Genomic DNA, 22,688 nt, shown 5'->3' on the forward strand with positions numbered 1-22,688 from the left:
TTATTATATTATGCTAACATTTGAACCTTTATCAAAGCCTTTTGATTGGCTTTTCAAAATCCTTAAAATGCTTTATTGTCGGTTTCCTTTATGTCTTTGTTAGAGAGCAAAGAAGCCAAAGAGCACTGGATGGAGCATAAAAGATGTTTGATAGAGAAATGCACAGTATTGCATGGAGTTATTAACACAGAAGAAAGTGGTGGCAGTTTGAGATTATGTGTGCATGTGTGCCAAGTTTAAGTTAGGGACAGTTATCACAAGTAAGACTCACATTATGCATCTTTGTTGCATTTGATAAAACAAAGCTATTTGTTTCTAAAGATTGTGAAACCCATTCACTGTTATGATCCTACATTAGATTATACATCCCATTTTTGTTATGAGCATAAGGGAGTATGAGTGAATATCTTCCCTCCTCGACAACCACAACCAATGACTGATCCCAGCCTTCTTTAGCTTGTGTTTGTTATGTCTATGTTGATTGTGTGCTGGTGACAATCAGTACGTTATTTGTACTTATTATAGCAAACAGACACCCCCAAAGACAGACACAGCTAAAAACTCTTTATTTTCTCTTTAGTTTTTGTGCTTTTACAGTTTTGGAAAGTGGCTTCCATAGAAGAAAAGCTCCATCTCCCTCTTACCCTTTCTTTCTGTCCATTCCCTGCTGTTACTCATTCTTTTGGCTCATCTTTCTTCCCTTTTCCAACTGAGTATCCTCATTCACACTGTAGGATTTTAGGTCAGAAATCCTTCTCAATTGTACAGGGAGATGGGATCTGCCTTTTTGTCTAATTCCCAGTTCTTTTCTTTTCCTTCCTAAATTTGTGTGTCTGTCTTTCTGTTTTTCTTCTATGCCATATTCATCCTTTTCTTCCCCTTCTTCATCTATCTGGCGTTTCACCTCCACCTCCCTCTATCTGCATACTGTCCCTGGTGAGGTAATGACGGAACATATGTGGATAACTGCTCTTCCTCATCTGGATTTAATATATGGACGTATATACATACTGTACATAAATAAATGTGTGTTTTTGGTTGGATGTTCAGTATGCGCTAAAATGGACAAAGCAGAGTGTGCGTCTGTACGGAGATCTAAGAGTGTTATGTTGAGTTTATATTCAAGTACAATCCGTCTCTGATTAATGTACCCCACTAAATGCTTTCTTCTTCCTTTCACAATATTTTTTATCTCTTTCTTTTCCTCCAATTCTGTCCCATATAACTGCAGAGGCCAGATGGAGGCCTGTGATTTTAGACACACCCAGATAAAATCTCTCCGTCTATGTCTTTCTTTCCCCCTCTCTCTCTCTCTCTCTCTCTCTCTCTCTCTCTCTCTCTCTGGGGAAATTGGGTAAGATTCTTGAATTCCCTTCTCTCCCTTTCTCTCTCTCTCTCGCTCTCTCTCTGTCTCTCTCTGTGTATGTGTGATAACATTACTCCCTGTTTGATAGGCAGCAGATGTTGGAGGGCGTGAGGTTTTAAAACACCCATTTCCATATTGTATTTTGTTCTGATTGGTGCACTTCTCTTGGTCAGAAGACACATGGTTGGTTATTGATACATTATAGCACACTGACCTACATACAACGTGACATATGTCCCATATATGTCCCATGTGGACGTATGTCCCCATGGGACGGAGGGCTGGTTTTGTTGCTGTACACACAGTTAATGGGCTTAGGAATGTGTCATCACAAAACATCCTACTGTACTTGTTTCCAGTAAGGTACTGTTTCTGAACTGCATTGTGCTTGTGGTAAAATTACAGTATATCATAATATGGCTCGCCTTGTAACATAGTGGCTAATGTTAGCCTGCAGGGATTGGTCCTGCCAAATCCAAGCAGAAAAAAGTGAAGATATAAAATGTTGATCAAACCCACCCCAGGGATCAGCACTCTTGTCCAGCACATGGTTTCCCATTAATCCAGTTTTCCAAGATGGTGCTGCAAACACACTGGCAGTCAGTCAGTTTCCCTACTATTCTTTCTAGTTGTAGGTATTCAGACTCCTTTTCCCTATCTTTCTGCAACAACACTGTATAATGTGATCCACTGTATTGAAGCAATCAGAAAACTGGCCTTTTACCTTATGTACCTGCCAAAATGAAGCAGATTTTTTTTCCAGCTATGATTATCAATACTGTCTAATACCTGATGTAAGTCAATGTTCTGTTGAAATTATTTAATTTATGATTAAGATAAAATTATTTTTATTAAGACAAAAAGACAATGGTTAAAACATTTTAATGACATCTTAACTCATAACATTCACAACTGAAAAAAATCTTTTCTTTTCACCTTGTGAATTTGGTATTAGAAGTATTACAGCAAGTTGTGGATATTTCCATACCTATCTTCACACTGCTGTTTAATAATGTCTTCAATAGGGGTGTGACAAAATATCGATATTGCAATATATCATTGTCCTTCGTGCGACATGATTATCGATATGCTGGCGCCAAATATCAATATTTCAATTAATAAAATAAGGCGCTCTAAATAGATTTCCCTGCTCCCAGCATCACTGCTTCATGGCTCCTCGAGGTGGTGCTCAACACATGTATGAGGGAAACTTGAACAAAACGTATCTAGCCGAAGAGGAAGAGGTTTTTAACGGCATGGCGAACAGCAGTTTAAAGACAATTACAGATGCCCCAGCCACGTTTAAGTCCAAAGTCTGGACCCATAGTTGCTCTATAGTTCTGTAATTTTAATTTACAGTCTGAAAAACTTGTGCTGCAGAATTGTGCTGTTTTCTAACAGTTTGGACTTGTAGTGAATAAAGAGAGAAAACCTGCACTTAACCTTTTCACAGGCATTTTGTATTCATAGTTGGACCGATCTAGTAATGTATCATTATAGGATTGTCTAGCAATATATTGATTATCGCAGAATTGTTGTATCGTGATATTATCGGTAACGTGAGCCGTGTATCGTATCGTGAGCTACCCTGTGATTCCCACCCCTTATTCAACTGTTCCTTGCCTTGATAATGTTAACATTACTCCAGGCCATTCTTTACATCCGCTTACATCAGTTCAAGTGTATCTGTAAATGACACCTGTATTATTTGCTCCATTGGTAAACGAGAAGAAGCTGCTGAAAACTTTGGCAGGCCATTGTAGCCACTGAAATACGTAAAATAACACTGATTCCCAGGCCCTATGTACCGTTTCACTTATATGATCCATATGGTGAGACTGTTGGAGTGAACATTATATCTACATGGATGTGTTCCACTCCGGATGGCTAATTACACATTCAGATGTCTAAAGGTGTATGAGACAGAGAAAGGCTCTGTCACTGTTGTGTGTGGAGAGGATTCTTGTGCAATTTGAATCTTTGTTAATTGGTTTGTTTGTCTGTATGTGTGTGTGTGTGTGTGTGTGTGTGTAGAGGCACAACACTGCTTAAATAAAGGAGGGGTTATGTCTGTGTGTGACAGGGTGCTGTGGAATTTCTCAGTCAGATCCAAAAGAGCTTACTGGTTTTAACAGAAGTGTGTGTGTGTGTGTGTGTGTGTGTGTGTTGTGTGTTGTGTGTCTGGTCAGAGTTGAGTTCCTCAGCTGTAAAAACACTGCATCCTCCTTTTCTCAGTCATAACGTATTCCCTTTTCCACATTCCCCTCCTTCCTCTTTCGTTACATTTCGGTTTACAATATTTGGACAAAATGTCAGTCTAAAGACAACGCAGTAGTTTGTATCCTTTTCAGGTACTGAATTCGATATTTGTTTATCATCATCTTGTTTAAAATCAAAACATCTCCAAATGATGATGATAATCCACTTCTAGAAATTTAAACCGTGGTTTTGTGTTCTGAGTGTGGGAAGACTTTCCTCTTTTGACGTTTGTTTTCTACTTTCAACGAATTATTGTTTTTCCAACGATATATGTGAGCTTGTTTTTATTTCCCACCAAATCTGCGTGCAGTTCCATCTTAACTTTTGTTTTTAGTCACATAGCTTCATGTTGCACATTTAAAGGTTGTAATTTGTCCACTTGAATGTAATGGAAGTATTGTAAATACCTCAATACTGTAGTTCCTTCAGTGAAATAACAGCAAATGTAACACTTTAATACCGCTGAATTGCAGGACAATTATTCAAATATACAGTAATCTACAAATAATTGTGCCATCCCCCACAAAGAACAGCAAAAGTTTATCAGACCAGTTAGCTTTCCATCTGCTCTTACATCAGTATTCACTTCACTGGTGCTCCTCTGAAATGAAGCAAAAGGTTCATGTGGACTTAGAGACTAATCACTATAAAATGGCTCCAGGTTGCTTTGTTATTAAATGTGCATACAGTGTATTTAGAGTGGACTCAGCAATTGGCACAGGACTTAAAACACTTGAGAACACTATGTTGGTAGTTGTATCATAATAATAACCCCATCAGGACCTATGAATCCCCAAATAATTACTTGGGGTTTTTATTGACAGTACAGTATATTTGTTTTTTAACAATAACAAAGAAGACTTCCACTAACTTGGTAAAGGCCCCCACACACACACACACACACACACACACACACCCTCACACACACACACACACACACACACACACACACACACACACACACACACACACACACACACACACTCTTGAGTTTGACCTTCCTTCAAGCAGCAAGGCAAGGCTGACAGATTAAATCACGTGACATGATTAAAGCCACGTCAGCAGCTGCAGAACCATGTTACAAAAGTCATCAGTTTATTATCAGTTTAGTGTCATTCTTACTCATTTTTGGCTTCCTCTGTCTAACTGTCACAGCAACTCCCGTTCCCACCCTGTTGCTTTTCCCCTCTAAACCAGAACAGTGTTTAATAGTATTGCAATAGTGAGTCTTTATTTTATCTCACCAGGTTGTAGGTTAACTGTACTAGGCCAGTTCAGATTTTTTTCATTCTAGTCATTAAAAAACATTCTAATTTGACTTGTATTGTGATCATTTGGTTTGATTTTCACCACACCCAAATGGTATCTTTACATATACTGTACAGTAGTATTTGACTTAAGTCTGAAAGCAGCATTCTATAGACTGCCCGCCGCTGTCGCACCAAATGCATGCTCTTGGGGGAATTGTTTGGTCTCTGTAAATTATAGCGAGTGGTCTAGACCTACTCAATTTGTAAAGTGTCCTGAGATGAATTGTGTTATGATTTGACACTGTTAATAAAATAAAATTGAATTGAAAGGCTGGAGGCCATTGCACAAGCAACACATCATTGTCTCAATCTGTTATTTTTGTACATGAGGATTTAATCATGATTAAATTCATGAAAATTCAAATTCGTTTTCTCTTCCTCTCTACTTCTCCCTAGGCTCTTTGTATCAATGTGCAGTGCAGTGATGTGCTGGAGACGTTAAGCCTGATTTTCTGCGGTGCAGATGTAAATTGTCCAACTGGTATAGCAAGTTGGCCCTCTGCTCTCTCCCTGGCCAACGCACATTCCCAACCTTTACAGGCAGAGTTAATTCGCCACAATCTCAACACAGGTACAGTACACAGGGTCACAAAAGGCTTCTTTGTTTTTAATTCATTAAAGTGTTGAAAGTGTCAATTATGTGGGACAGATATACTATCTGGATTGTCATCTGGGTTGTTTCCATGCCCACTTTACATAAAGATCTCAAAAAAGAAAAAAAAGTTAGAGTTTATATTGTACAGTGTGATCAATTTGTTTAAGTCAAAACTCAGGATGAAAATAGCTCACCCCCAGCGTACACATTCAATTATAGTTTGCAAATGGTATTTGCTTTATACGTATGTGTTGTAAGCCTCATAGTGTCTGTATTGTCTGGCTATGTGACAATAATACTGTCAAATCTATTGGAGAATCTGTGGAGAATTGAATGTATATTACTTATACTTTTTTTTGCCACTATCAAACCAGCAACATTTGATTTCCAGTAACAATGTCATTCCTAAATTTTACATAACCACACACATTCCTGTTATACTCAGGAGTGTTTGTAATGTTTAATGTTTTCCACTTAACTTTACCAGATGCACTTCTCCTATTTTAGATAGACTCCCAGTAGATTATAGTCAGTATGTTTTTACACAAGAAGGTTTTACACAAGAAGATTATTATTATTTATTTTTTTGTTCTTCTGCAGAGCTGCCACGATCAGAGGTAGGCGGAGGCATGGAAGCGGTACATTACTCACTACCACCTTGTGTGTCTTACAATGGCTTCCTGTTCAAGACTGCATCCATGGCTCGGGCCATCACAGAGCGCAAGGCCAGAGAGGGTATTCACAGACACCATGCAACACTGACACTTACCTACACTCCACAGTAATAAAGTAATAAACACTAATATGTATATAAACAATAATGAATACAATGTGTATTTATAAAGCTATTTTCTGAACAAAGTCATTCACAAATGCAGTAAACGTACAAAACTACAGTGTCCAATGATGTCATTTGTTTTATTATGATTCTGAATATTATGCTTGATAAATCTTTGTTCGTCCCTCCATGTAGAGTTCAGTCGGCGCTGGTGCACGCTGAATGATTGCACATTCAGCTACTATGAGAGTGACAAGAACTCGAACCCTAATGGAGCGCTGAAGGCTTCAGAGATAGTCTGTTTGGCTGTCGACGCGCCTGAGAAACACGGGTATACACTCACACAAACTGATCCATTTTCCCTTCATTTTACTGTCTGTATCAAATTATTAGTACAAAAACAAACTTCAATAATATACATAGCTATAAACTGAATCTGTATGTTATCATTCACAGTTGGCTGTTCAAGTGAGATATACCAAATGTGTGTCTGGCCTCCTAAAAATAGCTTTTTGACACAAAATGACTTCTCTCTCTTTCCCTTCTATTTTTTTTATATAGCCCCCTGTCTTACTTCATCCTAACCTCTTTTTCTAACCCTCAGGTATGACAGCACCTTTGAACTCTACTCAGAGTCAGAGCGTCTTTATCTGTTTGGCACTGATGACCCAGACAGCCACAAGGAATGGGTCAAGTCTATTGCCAAGGTAACCACCAAATACATATTGGGGTCTAGATACACAAGCACAAATCATTTTACTTTCTCCTCAGGTGGAGCCCTACTGTGGGAAGACTTAACATAGTAAATGTAATTTTTGTAGTGAAATTGGAGAGCTCTGATAAGTGGATGGTGTGCAGTTCAAACTATGCTGTGGTCAGGACAGGGCTGGCTAATGCTGACTTGTTTCCTGTGTCGCTTATTTTCCGTCAGAAAAGCACTCTTTACAGCTGATATAATTGTCAGCTGCATGATGGTGTGCAGCAACAGTTACTTTGACCTGCTGTGCTGAAACTGCTGAAGTGGATGTAGAAAAGTGTGTGTACTCAAAATTCTGTAGTTATTGTAAATTGTCCACTTGTAATCAGATCACTCAGATTGGATTGGTAGGTCGAAGCGGTGGTTATGCCTCATGCCTAAAGCCTGTTTTACAGTTCTGCGGTGGCTCCACGCAGAGCTTTCGCCGTAGCCTACGTAAGTGGCCTGATGTTTATACTTGTGCGCTGGTGTGTGCGTCGAGCCGGCGTGTGTGTGTGTGTGTGGGGAGTGGGTGATAGAGCGAAGGAGAAGTGAGAGAGTGACAGTGTTTAGTTTTGGAGCAAGTACCGACTCTAGAGTCATAGTGAGAGAAACAAAGTGTCTCCCCTGTGCTTTCTGACCACAGTGGGAAATCTGTAGCTGGAAAAGTTAACCCTCTCCTTGATTTCATGTTTATGGAGAAGGAGAACCAGGAAATGAGTCAACGCTGCCAAGCCACGGCCGAGCGACGTGCGTCGCTGTGACGTGTAGTTACATTTTTCGAGAGGTGCACGTCAGGCTACGGCGTAGGGTTCGGTGTAGAGGCAGAGGGGTCTGCGGGGGTACGCCGTCGATTCTACGCACAACCATAAAACGGCCTTTATGGCTCACGTATGTCTAGCCAATAGCCACAAAGGCACTTTTTCTAGAAATCTCATTGTCATTGAAGTATTGCACAGGAGCTTTAACCTTTCTAACAATGTAATTAGTATTGTTTTTTCTTTTTTTGGTTCAGTAATGCACAGACTAAAGTGGTTAAATCATCATCAAAAGAGAAGGTAAACGATGATTAATGTGCAATGTATTACAAAGCGATACTGTCTGTTTGTATTTGTAGAGCTTTATCCCAGCCACTGCAGAGCCACTACTGAGGTTGGCTTTTGAGCGGATTGGGCGGCTGAAGTGTAAAGATGGCTTGAACCTGCAAACATCCAAGGTTGGTTGGTTTGCTCTGGTGGGCTCCACACTTCACGCCTACCTGGAGGACAGCCAAGGAGAGGAAATCCACCTCCGCAAACTAAATGAACTCTGTGAGTGAGACGCATTAGGATAAATACATGGATACACACACAAACTGCACTTTTACTGCAGAATCTGCACACACACAGTAACCGGGTGGGCGTGCTCAGAGTGATGATTGACCAACAAGAAATAAACATATCAGTGTCTGAAATATTACGATCTATTTGTGTTTTACAGCGATTCAACAAGACAATGAGGTGCTGGTTCTGGTGGAGAGAGGCAGGTGAGAGGACATATTGGTTGCAGATTGGCTGTTACAATGATGATGCTTAAGGGAAAAATCAACACTTTACAAAGTGTACAGTCTATGGTATAAGAATGTGTTTTTTTGAAATGTAATCTTTATGGTGAATCATTCACAGCTTTTTTGGTCTTTTCTAGATTTTTTCATGCTCTTTTTCCATCTCCTCTTCATTTATTGAACGTTATTGTCCCTTTTTACCCCTTCCCTTTCCCCTCTGTTCCCCTCTCTCTTTACTCAGAACTCTGTACATAGAAGGAGAGAGGAAGTTGGATTTTGCCGGCTGGTGTGGGGCCATCCAGGCGGCAGCAGGGAGTGGAGGAGACACACTGAGCCAGCAGCAGCTGACAGAGACAGACATACCTGTCATAGTACACAGCTGCATTGGCTACATCACACAGTGCGGTAAGAGACATGCAGAGATGTTCACATATATACGGACACAAACGTGTTTTAAGAGTCACAGCATTTTGCCCGTCACACACTGTGTAGACACAAAGTCATGCTCCTTATCTCTCTGCCACACATCACAGGAGTCTATATACCGGTACAGTCTACATTGCTGTATCTGATTGCAGCCTTTTTTGCCATTAATGTGTGCGCAAACACTTGGCACTTTCTGTGTGTGTCCTCATGTGACTATTGTAGCAGTAGTTCTGGCTCTATGAGAGACCAATGGACAGCAACACAACAAGACAACTCGGTTCCACCTCCATTAATCCCTCCTTGCGGCTTTTCTTTCGCTATCTTTTGTATTCTTTTTTTTATTCCTCACTCTTTATCCTTTGTCTTCCTCCCACCTCCATTAGCTGACCTGCCTTCTTTCATTCTGACTAGTTTTATGTATCCCTTCTGCCAACTGTATGCACTTCTGTTTTCACGTGTGTGTGTGTGTGTGTGTGTGTGTGTGTGTGTGTGTGTGTGTGTGTGTGTGTGTGTGTGTGTGTGTGTGTGTGTGTGTGTGTGTGTGTGTGTGGGGGAGGCTTATTTTTCTACTTTCCTGTCAGGGACATTAATTCCTCTGGTCAGTGCTCTGGGAAACCAGGGTAGAATTGTCCCTGTTCTCGCCTTCATGTGCTGGTAGTGGTCATTTACCATGACACAACATTTGACGTAACCATCCTTTATGTTGTGATCAAGTTTAAACCTTTTGACAAAGTATAGTGACTTCTTCTGGGTGTTTGGAGCCATATGAGGAACTGTAGGCTTTTGAACCTGGAATTTCTGGGATTTCAATCATGACTCAGTGCTACCAAAAGCAGCTACTCTAACAGAAGAACAGGACCAGAAGCCCTCTAGTGGACATAACCTGCACTGAGTCATTTGAAAAGTTTTACACCCAGGACACTTTCTTTTCTAATTTATACTAAAATACTTTGTACACACAGTGGAGAAAATTGTAAGCATGTTGCTGTTCTGGCCCCACCATCACACACCACATTCTGTGACGTCATTGATTAGCAACAGGCTTTAAAGTTTTAACCTTTAAAAAACAATGCAGCAGCAGCAGTTTTGCCCTATTTCATAAAACAATCTATAAGATATCTAGAACAATCTATAACACCCAAAATAGAATAGCCACATATTCTGTCCTCATAACCAATCTCTAATGTTGCATCAGTATTGGGTATTGATCCTCTTAAAACCCCATCTGCAAAGTAAGTGTATTTTTGAGGTGGAAAACTTTGTATATTACGCTTTATACAATGGCGTTTTTAAGTTCTTATGAGTTTAGTTGACTTTTCTGAATCTTTACTGGACCATATGATGCTTTTTCTTTTAAAGTTGAAATATAAATATCAAGTTGGAGGAACAAGGTTTTGTTAACCATTAGTGTTACAGCATGGACATCGCCTGTGTTTGTAAAATGATGTTGTCTGTGTATATATGTTGTTTTTTTCTAGGCTTGACCTCTGAGGGTATATATCGTAAGAGCGGTGTGAACTCCCGTGTGGCAGCGTTGTGCGAGAGATTTCGCCGTGATGCTCGCAGTCTTTGTCTGAGGGAAGGAGAGCACCAGGTGGACGACGTCTCCAACACACTCAAACGCTTCTTCAGGGAGTTAGAAATGGGACTATTCACGACAGAAGATGCCTGCACCTGGCTCACTACTGCTGGTAAGATTCACAATATACTGTTGTATACTGCCCTGCAGTATAGTCCAGCTGTGATTTGAGGATGGGTCAGTTCATTCAAATCAAAAAAAAAAAAAAAAAAACTATTTTTCCACTTACATCTAGTGGTATTCAGCTATGCAAATAGTTTTGTATTTATTTTATGAGATTTGGAGATGCAGTGAAACTTCTGATGTTGCTTCAACACAATGGCGGTGAATTAAAAGGAAAATGTCCTGGTTTTTCATGATAATCCACATACCTTGCTGTGGGGACTAGCGACTATTTTCTACTAAAAAAAAGTAGTCCCAACGGACCTAACATTGTATTAGTGTGGTAGGAGAAGTCTCAGTGGCTGATATCTCGAACCTTTTAGGGGCAATAAGTGAAGGAAACAACTGTGGAAAAGGAAAAATTTTCACATAAAAAAAAAAGGTTTAGGGAAGAAGTTCATTCAAACTGTGTTCACAATTGAAACTACACTGAAAATATAATAGAAGCAGCATGATTTCAGTTGCCAGATCAGTTAGCTGGAGATGCTGCAGCTGTGTGTCGGGTGTCATGTTGTAGCTGTTTTGATACAGAGCTCATACATACGTCTGAACTTGTTTGCCTGTCAGTTCATAATCAAATATGGCCTTTGTGTAATAGCACTACACTAAATCTTTATCAGAAGCGTGGCACTTTTAACTCAGCTTTGAATCTCGCTTTAGGTTGCTGTCTGTTTTTTTCTTCTTTCTCTCTTGCTGTATTTGTCTACGTTTTCCATCTTATGCCTGCTGACACACACTGTGATCCTGCTTCTCTTTATATTCCCTCTGTATTCATAATTTTCTCTTTTTCTTTCCCTCTCGCTGACTTTTACTCCAGCCATTCAGGATGAAAGCAAGAAAATCTCCCAGTACCAGCTGTTGTTCAACAGACTGCCTCGTGTAAACAAAGCTACACTACAAGCCCTAATCAACCACCTCTATTGGTGAGAAACACGTACACACACATTAAATTCACCTTGTATCATGTCTGTGTGCACATACACATGTTTTCCCTGCATGTGTTTCAGCGTGCAGCGTTTTTCTGAGCTGAACCAGATGAACCTCCATAACCTGGCTATAGTGTTCGGTCCCACACTCTTCCAGACCGACGGGAAGGACTTCTCTGCTGGCCGTGTGATAGAGGACCTCATACAGCACTACACACTCATCTTTGAGGTCAGCCTCACTGCTTACTGTTAGAGGGCAAAACATTTTGAATTAATTTATCCTACTGTAAGTGATGACATCAGAAAAGGGCAAACACAACCCAGAGTGCATAGATCTAAAAGGTTGAGATGTCAAAGAACGTGGCATCTTACATTGACTGCAAGATTTCTGCTAGAGATCTAAAGATTGGTATGATGCTGTAATGAAAGTATTATGTCATTTGATGATTGATTTTGTTACTTTGAATGTGGTCATACTTGCTTGCAGGTGGATGAGCAGCAGCTAAACAAGCAGCTGGAAGAGATCACTGTTATCATCAAAGTGCGAGAGACACTCAACACAAAGTTTCCTGTGAGACACACACACACACACACACACACACACACACACACACACACAAAACACTCTCCAGTGTTGTTTGCACGCTTATATGCATGCACATGTATGCTGCAGTTGGACAGTTATGCAAGCTGTTATTTGTTATTCTAATGCTGTTGTCTTTCTGTCTGACCTTTTCTCTCTGTGTGTGTGTGTGTGTGTGTGTGTGTGTGTGTGTGTGTGTGTGTGTGTGTGTGTGTGTGTCGAACACTTCAGAGTACTGAACCTGGGGGGCACTTCATCTGTACAGTGTACCTGGAGGAAAAGAAGGAAACAGCAGAGCAACATGTGAAGGTGACCTCGACTTCAACCAAATGACACAATCCTACTTTACATTTTACATGTTTGGCGCCTAGTTCTTCTCTCGTGTGGTGTACAATGAGTGACGCAGGGGAAAACAACTGGCTATATTAGTATTCAGCCACACTTTTGCCTTTTGCTGAGGAGAGTAAAACTCTGGAGTAACTGTGTCACTTTTTCCCTCAGATCCCTGGTTCTATGACAGCAGCAGAGCTGACCTGTGAGGTCCTGGACCGGCGTAACATCCTGGCTAAAGACAAAGAGTACTGGAGCTGCTGGGAGGTCAGCGACAAGGAGGAAATGGGTAAGAAAGATGGGAAGACAGATGGAGAAGACACAGTAGTTGACCAAAACCTAACTTTTTTTATGTTGATGCAGATAATGATTTTTCTTTTCTTCTTATCTTGTATACACATTTATTATTTATTGTTCTTTTGATTAGGAAAGCAACATAGGTTTGTAAAATGAACATGAAAGATAAAAAAATGCCCACTGCGAACCAAACACAGTGATGCAAAGCTTGTGAAGTGCTCTCCACTCAACCCACAGCATGACCTACTCAAAGTGACACACAATCTCCAGAGGCAAGAAGATCATTCCTAACAATGTGACTGTGTCGTGGTTTGTTTTGAGCCTGGTATGTGGGCCATCTGGTTTCCCACCAGGAAGCCTGTAGGTGGCTCAGCAAATGCCAGTAACCGATTTGGCAGATTTCCCATCACTAGCCAGAAAACCAACATGCTGATTACAGGAAGAGATGGACGAATGATGCTGAGAAAAGAAAGGATATTAAAAAGCATACGAGTGATGAGAAGAGCTGGAGGGAGTCCTGTCTGCCACTTGTTTTACTACTAAAATATCCAAAGCTATTTTTGATTTTGGTATGTAGGCATATAAAGCACAAACTGCTTAAAAGGATGTAAGGCGACATCATCGTGTGCCAAATCTGCATTCCATTGTTCGCTAAAATAGAAACACAAAAACATTTTCATAGCTACTAGAACTTGTGTACACTGTCAATCATGGTGTCAAGTTTGAGAATGTTTATGTGAACATATTATTTGAGGATACTTCGGATCCTTTTATATCATCCTGTGTTGTGTGTCACTTTGCGTCCCTCAGAACGTCCACTGCACTATCAGGAGCGAGTCTTACCCATCCTTCACTCCTTTGGCACAGACTCCCATCTGCTCATCAAGAAACACCCTGCTATGGAGATGATGATGGTCTACCTGGGTAAACACACAAACCAACTACCAATAAAAATGATTTTCTCTAAATCACTGTTAGTCCTCTCGTCTTTCCTAATAATCTCTCATTCTGCCCTCCAGCCAGTAAAGTGGATGCATCCAAACACGGAATAATGAAATTCAGAGAAGAGCGAAGCATCTTGGGATTGGGACTGTCTTCTGGAAGTTTCCACGACCGATATTTCATCCTCAATTCCAGCTCTCTCAGAATGTACAAGGAAGTCAGAGTAAGATTGACAGATTTACTCTCAACAAATTTGACTTTCTCATTTTCTATTGTCCCATTCCTTCATAGGCTCTTCACTATGTTTTCTGTCTCTCTCTGTCTGTCAGAGTAACCGTCCAGAACGTGATTGGTCAGTGAAAAACCTAAAGGTCTACCTGGGTATTAAGAAGAAATTCCGTCCTCCTACATGGTGAGTGCATGCAGTGTGGCACTGATGCCACTTCCTGTCCTCCTCACGACTACTGAGTAGCAAAGCAACAGGTGGCTGCTCTGAATGGCGAGAGCTATAAAAAAAAAATATACCAATCTTTTTTTTAAGAATATACACTTCTTGCTAAGAGGTATAAGCCTGATTACCTTTTAAATTTTTTCTCATAAAGGGAATACCTTCTGCGCACCACTTCCATAGCCTTAGTATTCAAGAGTAAAGCACCACTATTACCACTGGTAGGAGCTAGTATTAATAAGCTACTAAGCAAAATGCAATGTTTTTAATTGTAATTCAGATAAAAAAAATTTTTTTTAAATCTCTTAAGCCTTTAGCTGTGTGACTAGTTTTGTCTGTGTATATACAGTATAAAACCACTGGTGATGAAGACGAGCTATACATATGTATATATTTGAAATTAAGTATCGGTTGAATAATGCAAATCAATGCTAGAAATAGTCCAAAGAACATTTATCAATAGAATAAATTCACACCAATTTAGGAAATTTGATGTATTTTTAATGGACTTAAAAGTCTTTTTTATTTGATCCAAATCTGTCAATGCCCCTGAGCTTACTTTAAAATTAATCATTTTAAACTGTACACAGGTTAAAACCCCTTTCTGTATCTCCACTTACTCTATATTTAAAGGATTAACCAAAGGCTAAAGTTAAATAATTCATTTTCCAATTTTGGATACATGAAGACTTTTAAACAGAGTGACCACTAGGGGACATACTAAGCACAAGAATCATAAGCACTGGGACATTTATAATTGTACTGCTGTTAAACTCATTTCATCTTTCTGTCTTTGTGTGTTTCTAGTTGGGGACTGACAGTTGTGCATGAGAGTAAGAAACAAGAGAAGCAAGAGAGACAGCAGTGGTGAGTAGATGTCTAGTTCTGTATGTACCACATATAGACCTTTTTATATAAAATACACAGCTGTCAGTCCAGAGCACTCACAGCTACGGTCAGTCCTGCTCATAGTTTTTAAGTTTCAACAAGCAGACGTGGTTTATTCCAAGCTTTTAACTTTCATTTATCACCCTAGTGTCACTTAGTATGGCAAATAAAATAGAAATAGAATGAGTTTTTTTTTCCTTTGTAAATAAATGTAATACTTAAAGCATAATACTATAATACAACACTACTACAGCTTTAGTGGTATGCAGCCTTCAGTGCAAACTTATAAGGTCGTTCTGACATGTCTGCTGTCCTTATGTTTATCTGGCACTTTAATTTGTTTCCCTTAGTGGCAGTATGATCACATTTTTGATATGCATGTATGTAGAGAAAACAGGTCAGATCCCTGCATGAGAGTTTGGAGAAGGAGGCATCCACCCAAGAGGGAAAAACACGTGTACACCTGTAACCCATGCCTCTATATATGTATGTGTGTGTGTGTGTGTGTGTGTGTGTGTGTGTGTGTGTGTGTGTGTGTATATGTATATATGTATATATATATATATATATATATATATATATATATATATATATATATATATATATATATATATATTGTATATAGTCATTGTATAAATGACTATATATAGTGAATAAACATTGTATATATACACACACACACACATATATTATTATATATATATGTATATATATACACACACACACACACACATACATATATATATATATATATATATATATATATATATATATATATATATATATATATATATATATATATATATATATATATATATATATATATATATATGTATATCCGTGTGTGTGTGTGTGTCCTTGTGTTCATGTTCACAGTGGGCCTCTGCTCTGTCAACAGCAGTAGACATCAGCACTGTTGTAATGGGAGTGCTGTTCTCGTCATGCTGGAGGCAGTATCATCTCTTGGTTACGCTCCATCGCCATGCCACTTAAAGCAACAACAAAAAAAAACACACCTGAGAGGAAGAAACCAAGAGAGGGAGGGAATGTGATAGAAATATAAAGAAGTCAGGGGGAGGAAGTGGAAAGTACTTGCTGAAGGAAAGAAACTGTATACTAAGTGAGAAATTTTGCAGTTACTGCAGGTAAAACAAAACGTAGTGAGAGAAGAGCGGTTAGAGATAAGGCAGACAGTGAAATAATTGAAAAATTAATGGATGAGGATGTGCTCATGTGGCTCTCTCTCCCAGTCTTACTTATCCACCTGCACTTAATTTTGCTTAGTTTTGTCCTGGTATTGCTTCGATCCCCTCAAAACACTTTTTTTCAACACCAATTTTATCAGCATATTCTTGCAGTCACTGCACTTAAGCTTACTTACATTTTCAGAATATTATGTAAATTTCATGATGTGTCTTAATGGAAACCCATGATGATAAATAAGCAGCATTAATTCTTCTGCAGCTGATAATGTTTTTTTTTTATATTAGTGGCCCAGGTAATGGCATTGAAAGTGTAAAGTGAAAATGTATTGTAGAACATTACCAAATACTGCACTGTAGGTATGCGTGCTATACTAGAGTGACTGTCCTATTTTGAATCCCAACAAGCACTAATGAGCTGTGTTGGCCCTAATGATGCAAACTAGGGAGTGTGTGTGTGTGTGTGTGTGTGTGTGTGTGTGTGTGTGTGTGTGTGTGTGTGTGTGTGTGTGTGTGTCCTGTGCAGTTCTCAAGTCTATCAGTGTTTTGTCGTGTGCCAGTGGAGAGCATTTGAATAATTGTTGTAGTCTGAATCTATGCTCATAACAATAATAATTGTATAAATAAAGCCTTTTTATTCAGCACCACGTCATGGCTGATGACTCGGAGGGCTATGTGACGGCAGCCTGAGTGGCACAGAATATGCACGCACACACAGACATTACAGAGGAACAAATATACTTCTCACGAACACAGGCACACATACACGCCGACCACTAAAGGTCCTAATCAGTGTCTCTCTTGTTGGGAGTTTAAATTAGGAATCACATTCAGTGTTTATGCTTGTGGTGCCATAAGAGAGGATGTGTCAATTTCAGTTGCATACCTCTCTTTCTTCTGGTTCTTTCAAAACACACACACACACACACACACACACACACACACACACACACACACACACAACCTCCTGATTTTATCACACTGTCTCCCTCACTTTTTACTCCTCCATATATTTGCAGGTATCTCTGCTGTGACACCCAGTCAGAAATGAGGGAGTGGTATGCTACTTTTCTAAGTATCCAGGTGTGAATTATCTCACTCACACACACACACACACACACACACACACACACACACACACACACACACACACACACACACACACACACACAAACAATATGTTGACAGGTTTTAATACACATTTTTTACAGACATTCTGTAACTCAGCTATTTGCAAATGTATGTCTTGTATATCTTTGATTTTTTTTTAAATGCCATGCAACATGCTTTAAAAAAATGTCTTAAACCTGCTGATAGTATTGTAAAATCTCTTCTTGCTATCTCTCCCTCTGTCCGTGTCCACTCGTCATTAAAGTATGATGGCAACGTGTGGCCTCAGAATGGACTCCAGCAGACACGAGTAAGCCGCGTGTTGCCGGATACGCGTCATGGTAATGTGTCACTGATACCCCTGCGTGGCAGTGAGAATGAGATGCGGAACAGCGTGGCAGCTTTCAGCCAAGACCCGCTTGCTGTGAGTGAACCTACCAATCACTGGGACTAATCTAGGACAAACCAGGAAGCTCAAAAGCTACTGGCTAATCAGAGACATTCATTCTGAACAGGTGGTTCAGACCCTCAACCTTGGTCCTCACTGAGGTTAACAACTTTGCACTGACCGTGTGCTAGTTGTGTAATATGTACCTTACATTTGGATGACAGAAGTCTATTCAGAATTCTACTTATTTTAAATATTTGAGATATATGATTGGGCATGACAAACGGCATCAGTCTTGTAAAAACGTGCACATTCAGTGGTCTTTCAACATTTGTCTTTTTTTGTTTTTGTTTACTCCTGCCAAAAGGAGGACTGGAATTGGGGGTTACACCTGTGCAGAATCAATAATCTCTGTTCCATGATTCATCTTTGATTTAATCATCATGACAGGATCTGGGTTCTTAAACTGTGTTTTTATTCCAAAAATATAGTGTTAAATAAAGTGTTTTCATGAGCCTGGATTTCCAGGACAAGAGAATAAATCACTAATTTGTGTCTAGGTCTAAAAATGTTTTGAGAATCCAGATGTGAGGAGGAGTAGACAGAAGCATCATCATATTGTTGGAGGTTGGGCCTGGGAACCGTCAAAACAGATTCAAAACAAAACAAATCATTTTGGTGAAGCTCTGCCAACACATTGCTTAAAAACACCAACAAAACAACAGAAACCGAAAATAACCCATTTGAAGTAAACTATGATAAACACCGCGTTTCACAGCACTGCTGCCATATCAGCTTGCAGAGTTGTATATTTGGCAAGAGTTTGACAAACATCACAGTTGGTTTGTTGGACTACACTTCAAGCACACTGACATTAAACCAGACCTGTTCCACAACCTCAATATCACCCCTTGCTTATTTTCATAGAGAAATTTAGCGTAGCCATCCAAAATAATTCACTGTGCACTCAGTCTCGGTGGTATGCAACCAAATGTCCACAATCTGATGATACAGTTGTCTCCTCCTGCTGTTTCTATAGCCATCACATGCCTCTCATTAGTTTGCTGCAGACTGCAGCAGCACATAAGAATTCAACTCAGTCTGTCGTTATTTTCATTGGCAAAAACACAATTCCAGGGTTGTTGTTGCCTTCGAGATATGTTCTATCGATCCTCGTCTTTTCAGTGTATTGACTGGATAAAAAATGTGTTGGTAGTGTGTGAGAGGAGGTGTGATTGCTTTGGTGATGGGGCAGCAGCAGAAGCTGGATTTATGTAAGATGTTTGTGTATGTGGGGGATGAGGAGGTTTGTGTGTGTTATTTTCAACGTGAAATAAAAGACTAAATATGGAAGTAAGTGTGTGTGTGTGTGTGTGTGTGTGTGTGTGTGTGTGTGTGTGTGTGTGTTCTTGTTTAACTATATTCGTTGGGTCCAAAAACTGGGAATACAGTATACTTGTGGGGTCCGGACAGCTTTGTGGGGCCAAAATGCTGGACCCCACAACTTTAAAGGGCTGTTTGAGGGTTAAGGTTTTAGGATTAGGGATATAATTAGGTTATGGTTAGGGTGAGGGTTAAGGTTAGACATTTAGTTGTGATGGTTAGGGTAAGGGGCTAGGGAATGCATTATGTCAATGACAGGTCCCCACAAAGATAGTGCCACGCACTGTGTGTGTGTGTGTGTGTGTGTGTGTGTGTGTGTGTGTGTGTGTGTGTGTGTGTGTTAGTGAAAGAGAGGATTGTTGACTGCTCCTGTTTCTGACTCAAGGTGAATCCAATGATGACTGTTGTGACATTTGAATATTGATATCACATCTCTCTTTTCTCTGTCTCTTGCTGTTTAGACATACCATCACCACCTTCCTCCCTCTTCATCTCTTTCACCCTATATTTCTCTCCTGTCTTCAGTCCATCACTGTCTTCACCTCCCTCTATTTCTACACCTCCTGGTTTCTCGCTCTGTCTCTCCCTGTCATAACCTATTGTTGTTTATTTTTCAGCTCTTTAGAGATGTTCGATAATAGTCGCTGCAAGCAAGGTAAGACAATTTAAAGGCTTCACTAAGCTCATTGGTTGATGTAAATGTGAGTCTTCAATGATAAAACCAGTGAATGTTAGTAAATTACAGTAGATGGGAACTTACTCTGTTAGTTATTTTCTCTTGATGCTTACACTTGTTCAGTATTATACCTATAGCTGTTAAAACATGATGAACTCGGGGTTATGAACCCAGTAGTCTATAGCCACGACGTTCCACTTCCGGGATTGCTCCATTGCCGCCGGAAATTCCGCCAGATTTCATTCTTTTCGACCGGATGTCCGGTACCTTCTGCTTTCTTTGTGTTGGAACTTCGGTGGATTTCTGAGGACTATGGTTAACTGCTCCTCAGATCTCTGCAGGGTGAATCCACACAGCTAGCTAGACTACCTGTTCTATCTGAGTTTTCTGTTGCATTGCATGACTAAAACAAATTTTGAATGTACATGTTCCACCAAAGTAAGTTCTTTCCCGAGGCTATTTTGTCAGAGTGACAGAAAATTATTACATTTTGATAAATCATTAATTGTTATTTATCAAGCAAAAATTAAATTTAGCTTCTAAAATGTGAGCATGCGGCTTGTCTCATATCTTTGGGTTTTGCGTTGTGGGTCTGACAAAACAAGCAATTTAAAGAGGTCAGTTTGGGCTCTGGGAACTTTTGATTTGCATTTTTCACCCATTTCTGACATGTTATAGACAAAATAATTAATGGATCAGTCCGGGGGGTTGTGAAACTGGTTTTAGATGTAGGGATGAAAGCGGCATTGACTATGTAGTTTAAGTTTGCTTTACTGTATAAAACAGATAAATTCATACAAAGTTTAGTATATGAGGGCACTGGTTTAAATGCCTAACTTTCTGAATTTCTGTTCTTTAAAGGGCGGACAGTCTGACATCTCAGATGACCTCTAAACATTCCAGTGACGACATCATTCTGCGACAGGAAAGGCCAGGATGGCGAACACTCGTACTGTATGTGGATTATGGCCTTCAACTGCCATCTGCTCCTTTTGAAAATGACCTGGACCAGAAAATAAACAGACAAACAGGATTACATGTCAAATATAACCTACACTGGTCTCCCTGCCCAAAACAATTTTACTTGACTTGATGTACAGTAGAAGCAGCTGGGAGCGGTGGCATTTAAAATCAAAGCGTGACAGTTTGATGGACTACAATCACTCGTCTGCGCCCAACGTTCCACTATTTCCAGTGGTCAGTGGCATGTGACTCAATGGCTGCATTGCTTTGATGTATGAAATACATTCTGAGAGAAGTCTATTTCTTTAATGTGTTTCAGAAAAGACTTATTATTCTAGGCACTAGCATTGAGTGCTTAACAATTAAATATAAGATTGAAGTTTATTGACTTGTGATGTTTTCAGCTCTTTTGCTGTACTATTGCTCAAAGAATTGTGGGGATAATCCTGAGAGTTTGTTCCATAAGGGCCAAGACCGGGACTGAGAGGAAAAGCTGAGAAATGACAGGTGATGGATCCATGTCTGTTACTCTGCAGGACATTTGCCTGCACTCCTTGGTCAGAGTTGCATATATGCACAAGTGTGCATGTAGTATGTGTGAATATGTGTACAGTAAGTGTGTTTGTGAGTGGGCAAGTTTTAACATAAGACATTGTGTCTTTTGGGAAATGAAGGAACAAGGGGTATGAGCTGAAGTCACAGTTTGGCTTTTGCCAAACACTGTTGGAAAATGAGGTTAAATAAGAGAAGCACTTCATTCACTATTTTCCCCTGTTCTGAATCACATTATCAACCATATTCAAAACAATGTATTTAGCCCTGGCCGGATCAGTAGTCTTATCTTTTCTCGCTGTGCGCTCTCTTTCTATCCCCAGCACTGTCTCCTCTCTGTAGGTCCTTTTCTGAACCCTGTGGTGCTTAGGTAAACATGATATGTACATACATGGGCAGTTGTGTCATTAACCAGCAGTATTTATTAATTTTTAGATTATGAATTAGTCACATCGGAATAAACATCTTTTTTTGTTTGTTTTGCACAACTTAGAATTGTTGTAACAGTGTATCATTATAGTTTGTTCATCAAAACAGGGTGCAGAAGTTCCACTGAAACACCTGTAAGCACAAGAAACAAATTAAAGTGCATTATAATCTATTATTTTTTTCCACTGGGTCCAAATCTGTATATATTTTGTCAAAAGGGGAGCCATAAAACAATTGGCTAGTTGCCTTAACAAGGGCATTGAACTGCCCAGCTCAGTGTTGCCTGTAGGTTTTCTCAGTTGTAAAGATTTCTTATTTATTTGGACAGCAGAGGACGCTAGATGCTGTGCTGTAGTGAGCTCCACCTCTGCTGGTAAGACATCATGACGTTTAGCTAAGGTGTGTGTGCGTGTGCGTCTACCCTCTAGCACAGACCTCAGCAGGAGTCGAAAAAAGACCACTGTGTAGTAACATAAATACATTATAGAAAGTATTCATCCCCTCCATGTACTTCATGTTTGATTGTTTTTAACATTGAATCGTGGGATGCACCATATGTACTTTTTTGATGCTGATCATTAGAGAATTAGGTACAAATATGAATCACAAAATAAAAGTTTGCATAGGTTTTCAGTCCTATCAAATCAATTTCAGTTTACAACAGGCCTAATTCTGGAATTAAGCTTAGGACAATTATAGCGTTAATTATATAACTAAAACTAACTAGCTAACTAAACCTCATCAGACAGTATAATCTCACTCCACTTAGTTTCACAGTCTCCTGTATACCTTCTGGCAGACATTTTGAGGTTTGTGC

At 39.7% G+C, this 22,688-nt stretch overlaps 1 protein-coding gene across 3 annotated transcripts in view; it reads left to right on the forward strand.

Moving 5' to 3' along the window:
* Positions 1-22,043, forward strand: part of arap1 (ArfGAP with RhoGAP domain, ankyrin repeat and PH domain 1) — a 56,522-nt gene extending 34,479 nt beyond the window's left edge. For 2 of the 3 annotated variants that reach the window (XM_078246381.1, XM_078246383.1), the window contains 21 exons: positions 5,332-5,506; positions 6,131-6,265; positions 6,504-6,639; positions 6,913-7,015; positions 8,162-8,354; positions 8,524-8,569; positions 8,829-8,992; positions 10,492-10,704; positions 11,572-11,677; positions 11,762-11,909; positions 12,168-12,251; positions 12,495-12,572; positions 12,765-12,882; positions 13,701-13,814; positions 13,910-14,055; positions 14,162-14,244; positions 15,088-15,147; positions 17,390-17,453; positions 17,746-17,904; positions 19,869-19,906; positions 20,789-22,043. In XM_078246381.1, the coding sequence (XP_078102507.1) occupies positions 5,332-5,506; positions 6,131-6,265; positions 6,504-6,639; positions 6,913-7,015; positions 8,162-8,354; positions 8,524-8,569; positions 8,829-8,992; positions 10,492-10,704; positions 11,572-11,677; positions 11,762-11,909; positions 12,168-12,251; positions 12,495-12,572; positions 12,765-12,882; positions 13,701-13,814; positions 13,910-14,055; positions 14,162-14,244; positions 15,088-15,147; positions 17,390-17,453; positions 17,746-17,904; positions 19,869-19,889 (2,346 nt within the window). In that variant the 3' untranslated portion in view covers positions 19,890-19,906; positions 20,789-22,043. The remainder of the gene's footprint in view (positions 1-5,331; positions 5,507-6,130; positions 6,266-6,503; positions 6,640-6,912; positions 7,016-8,161; positions 8,355-8,523; positions 8,570-8,828; positions 8,993-10,491; positions 10,705-11,571; positions 11,678-11,761; positions 11,910-12,167; positions 12,252-12,494; positions 12,573-12,764; positions 12,883-13,700; positions 13,815-13,909; positions 14,056-14,161; positions 14,245-15,087; positions 15,148-17,389; positions 17,454-17,745; positions 17,905-19,868; positions 19,907-20,788) is intronic. The other variant, XM_078246382.1, reaches the window with a different exon arrangement.
* Positions 22,044-22,688: the final 645 nt, after the last annotated feature.

Source organism: Sander vitreus, chromosome 3 (genome assembly GCF_031162955.1).
Source record: "Sander vitreus isolate 19-12246 chromosome 3, sanVit1, whole genome shotgun sequence".
NCBI classification, from domain to species: Eukaryota; Metazoa; Chordata; class Actinopteri; order Perciformes; family Percidae; genus Sander; species Sander vitreus.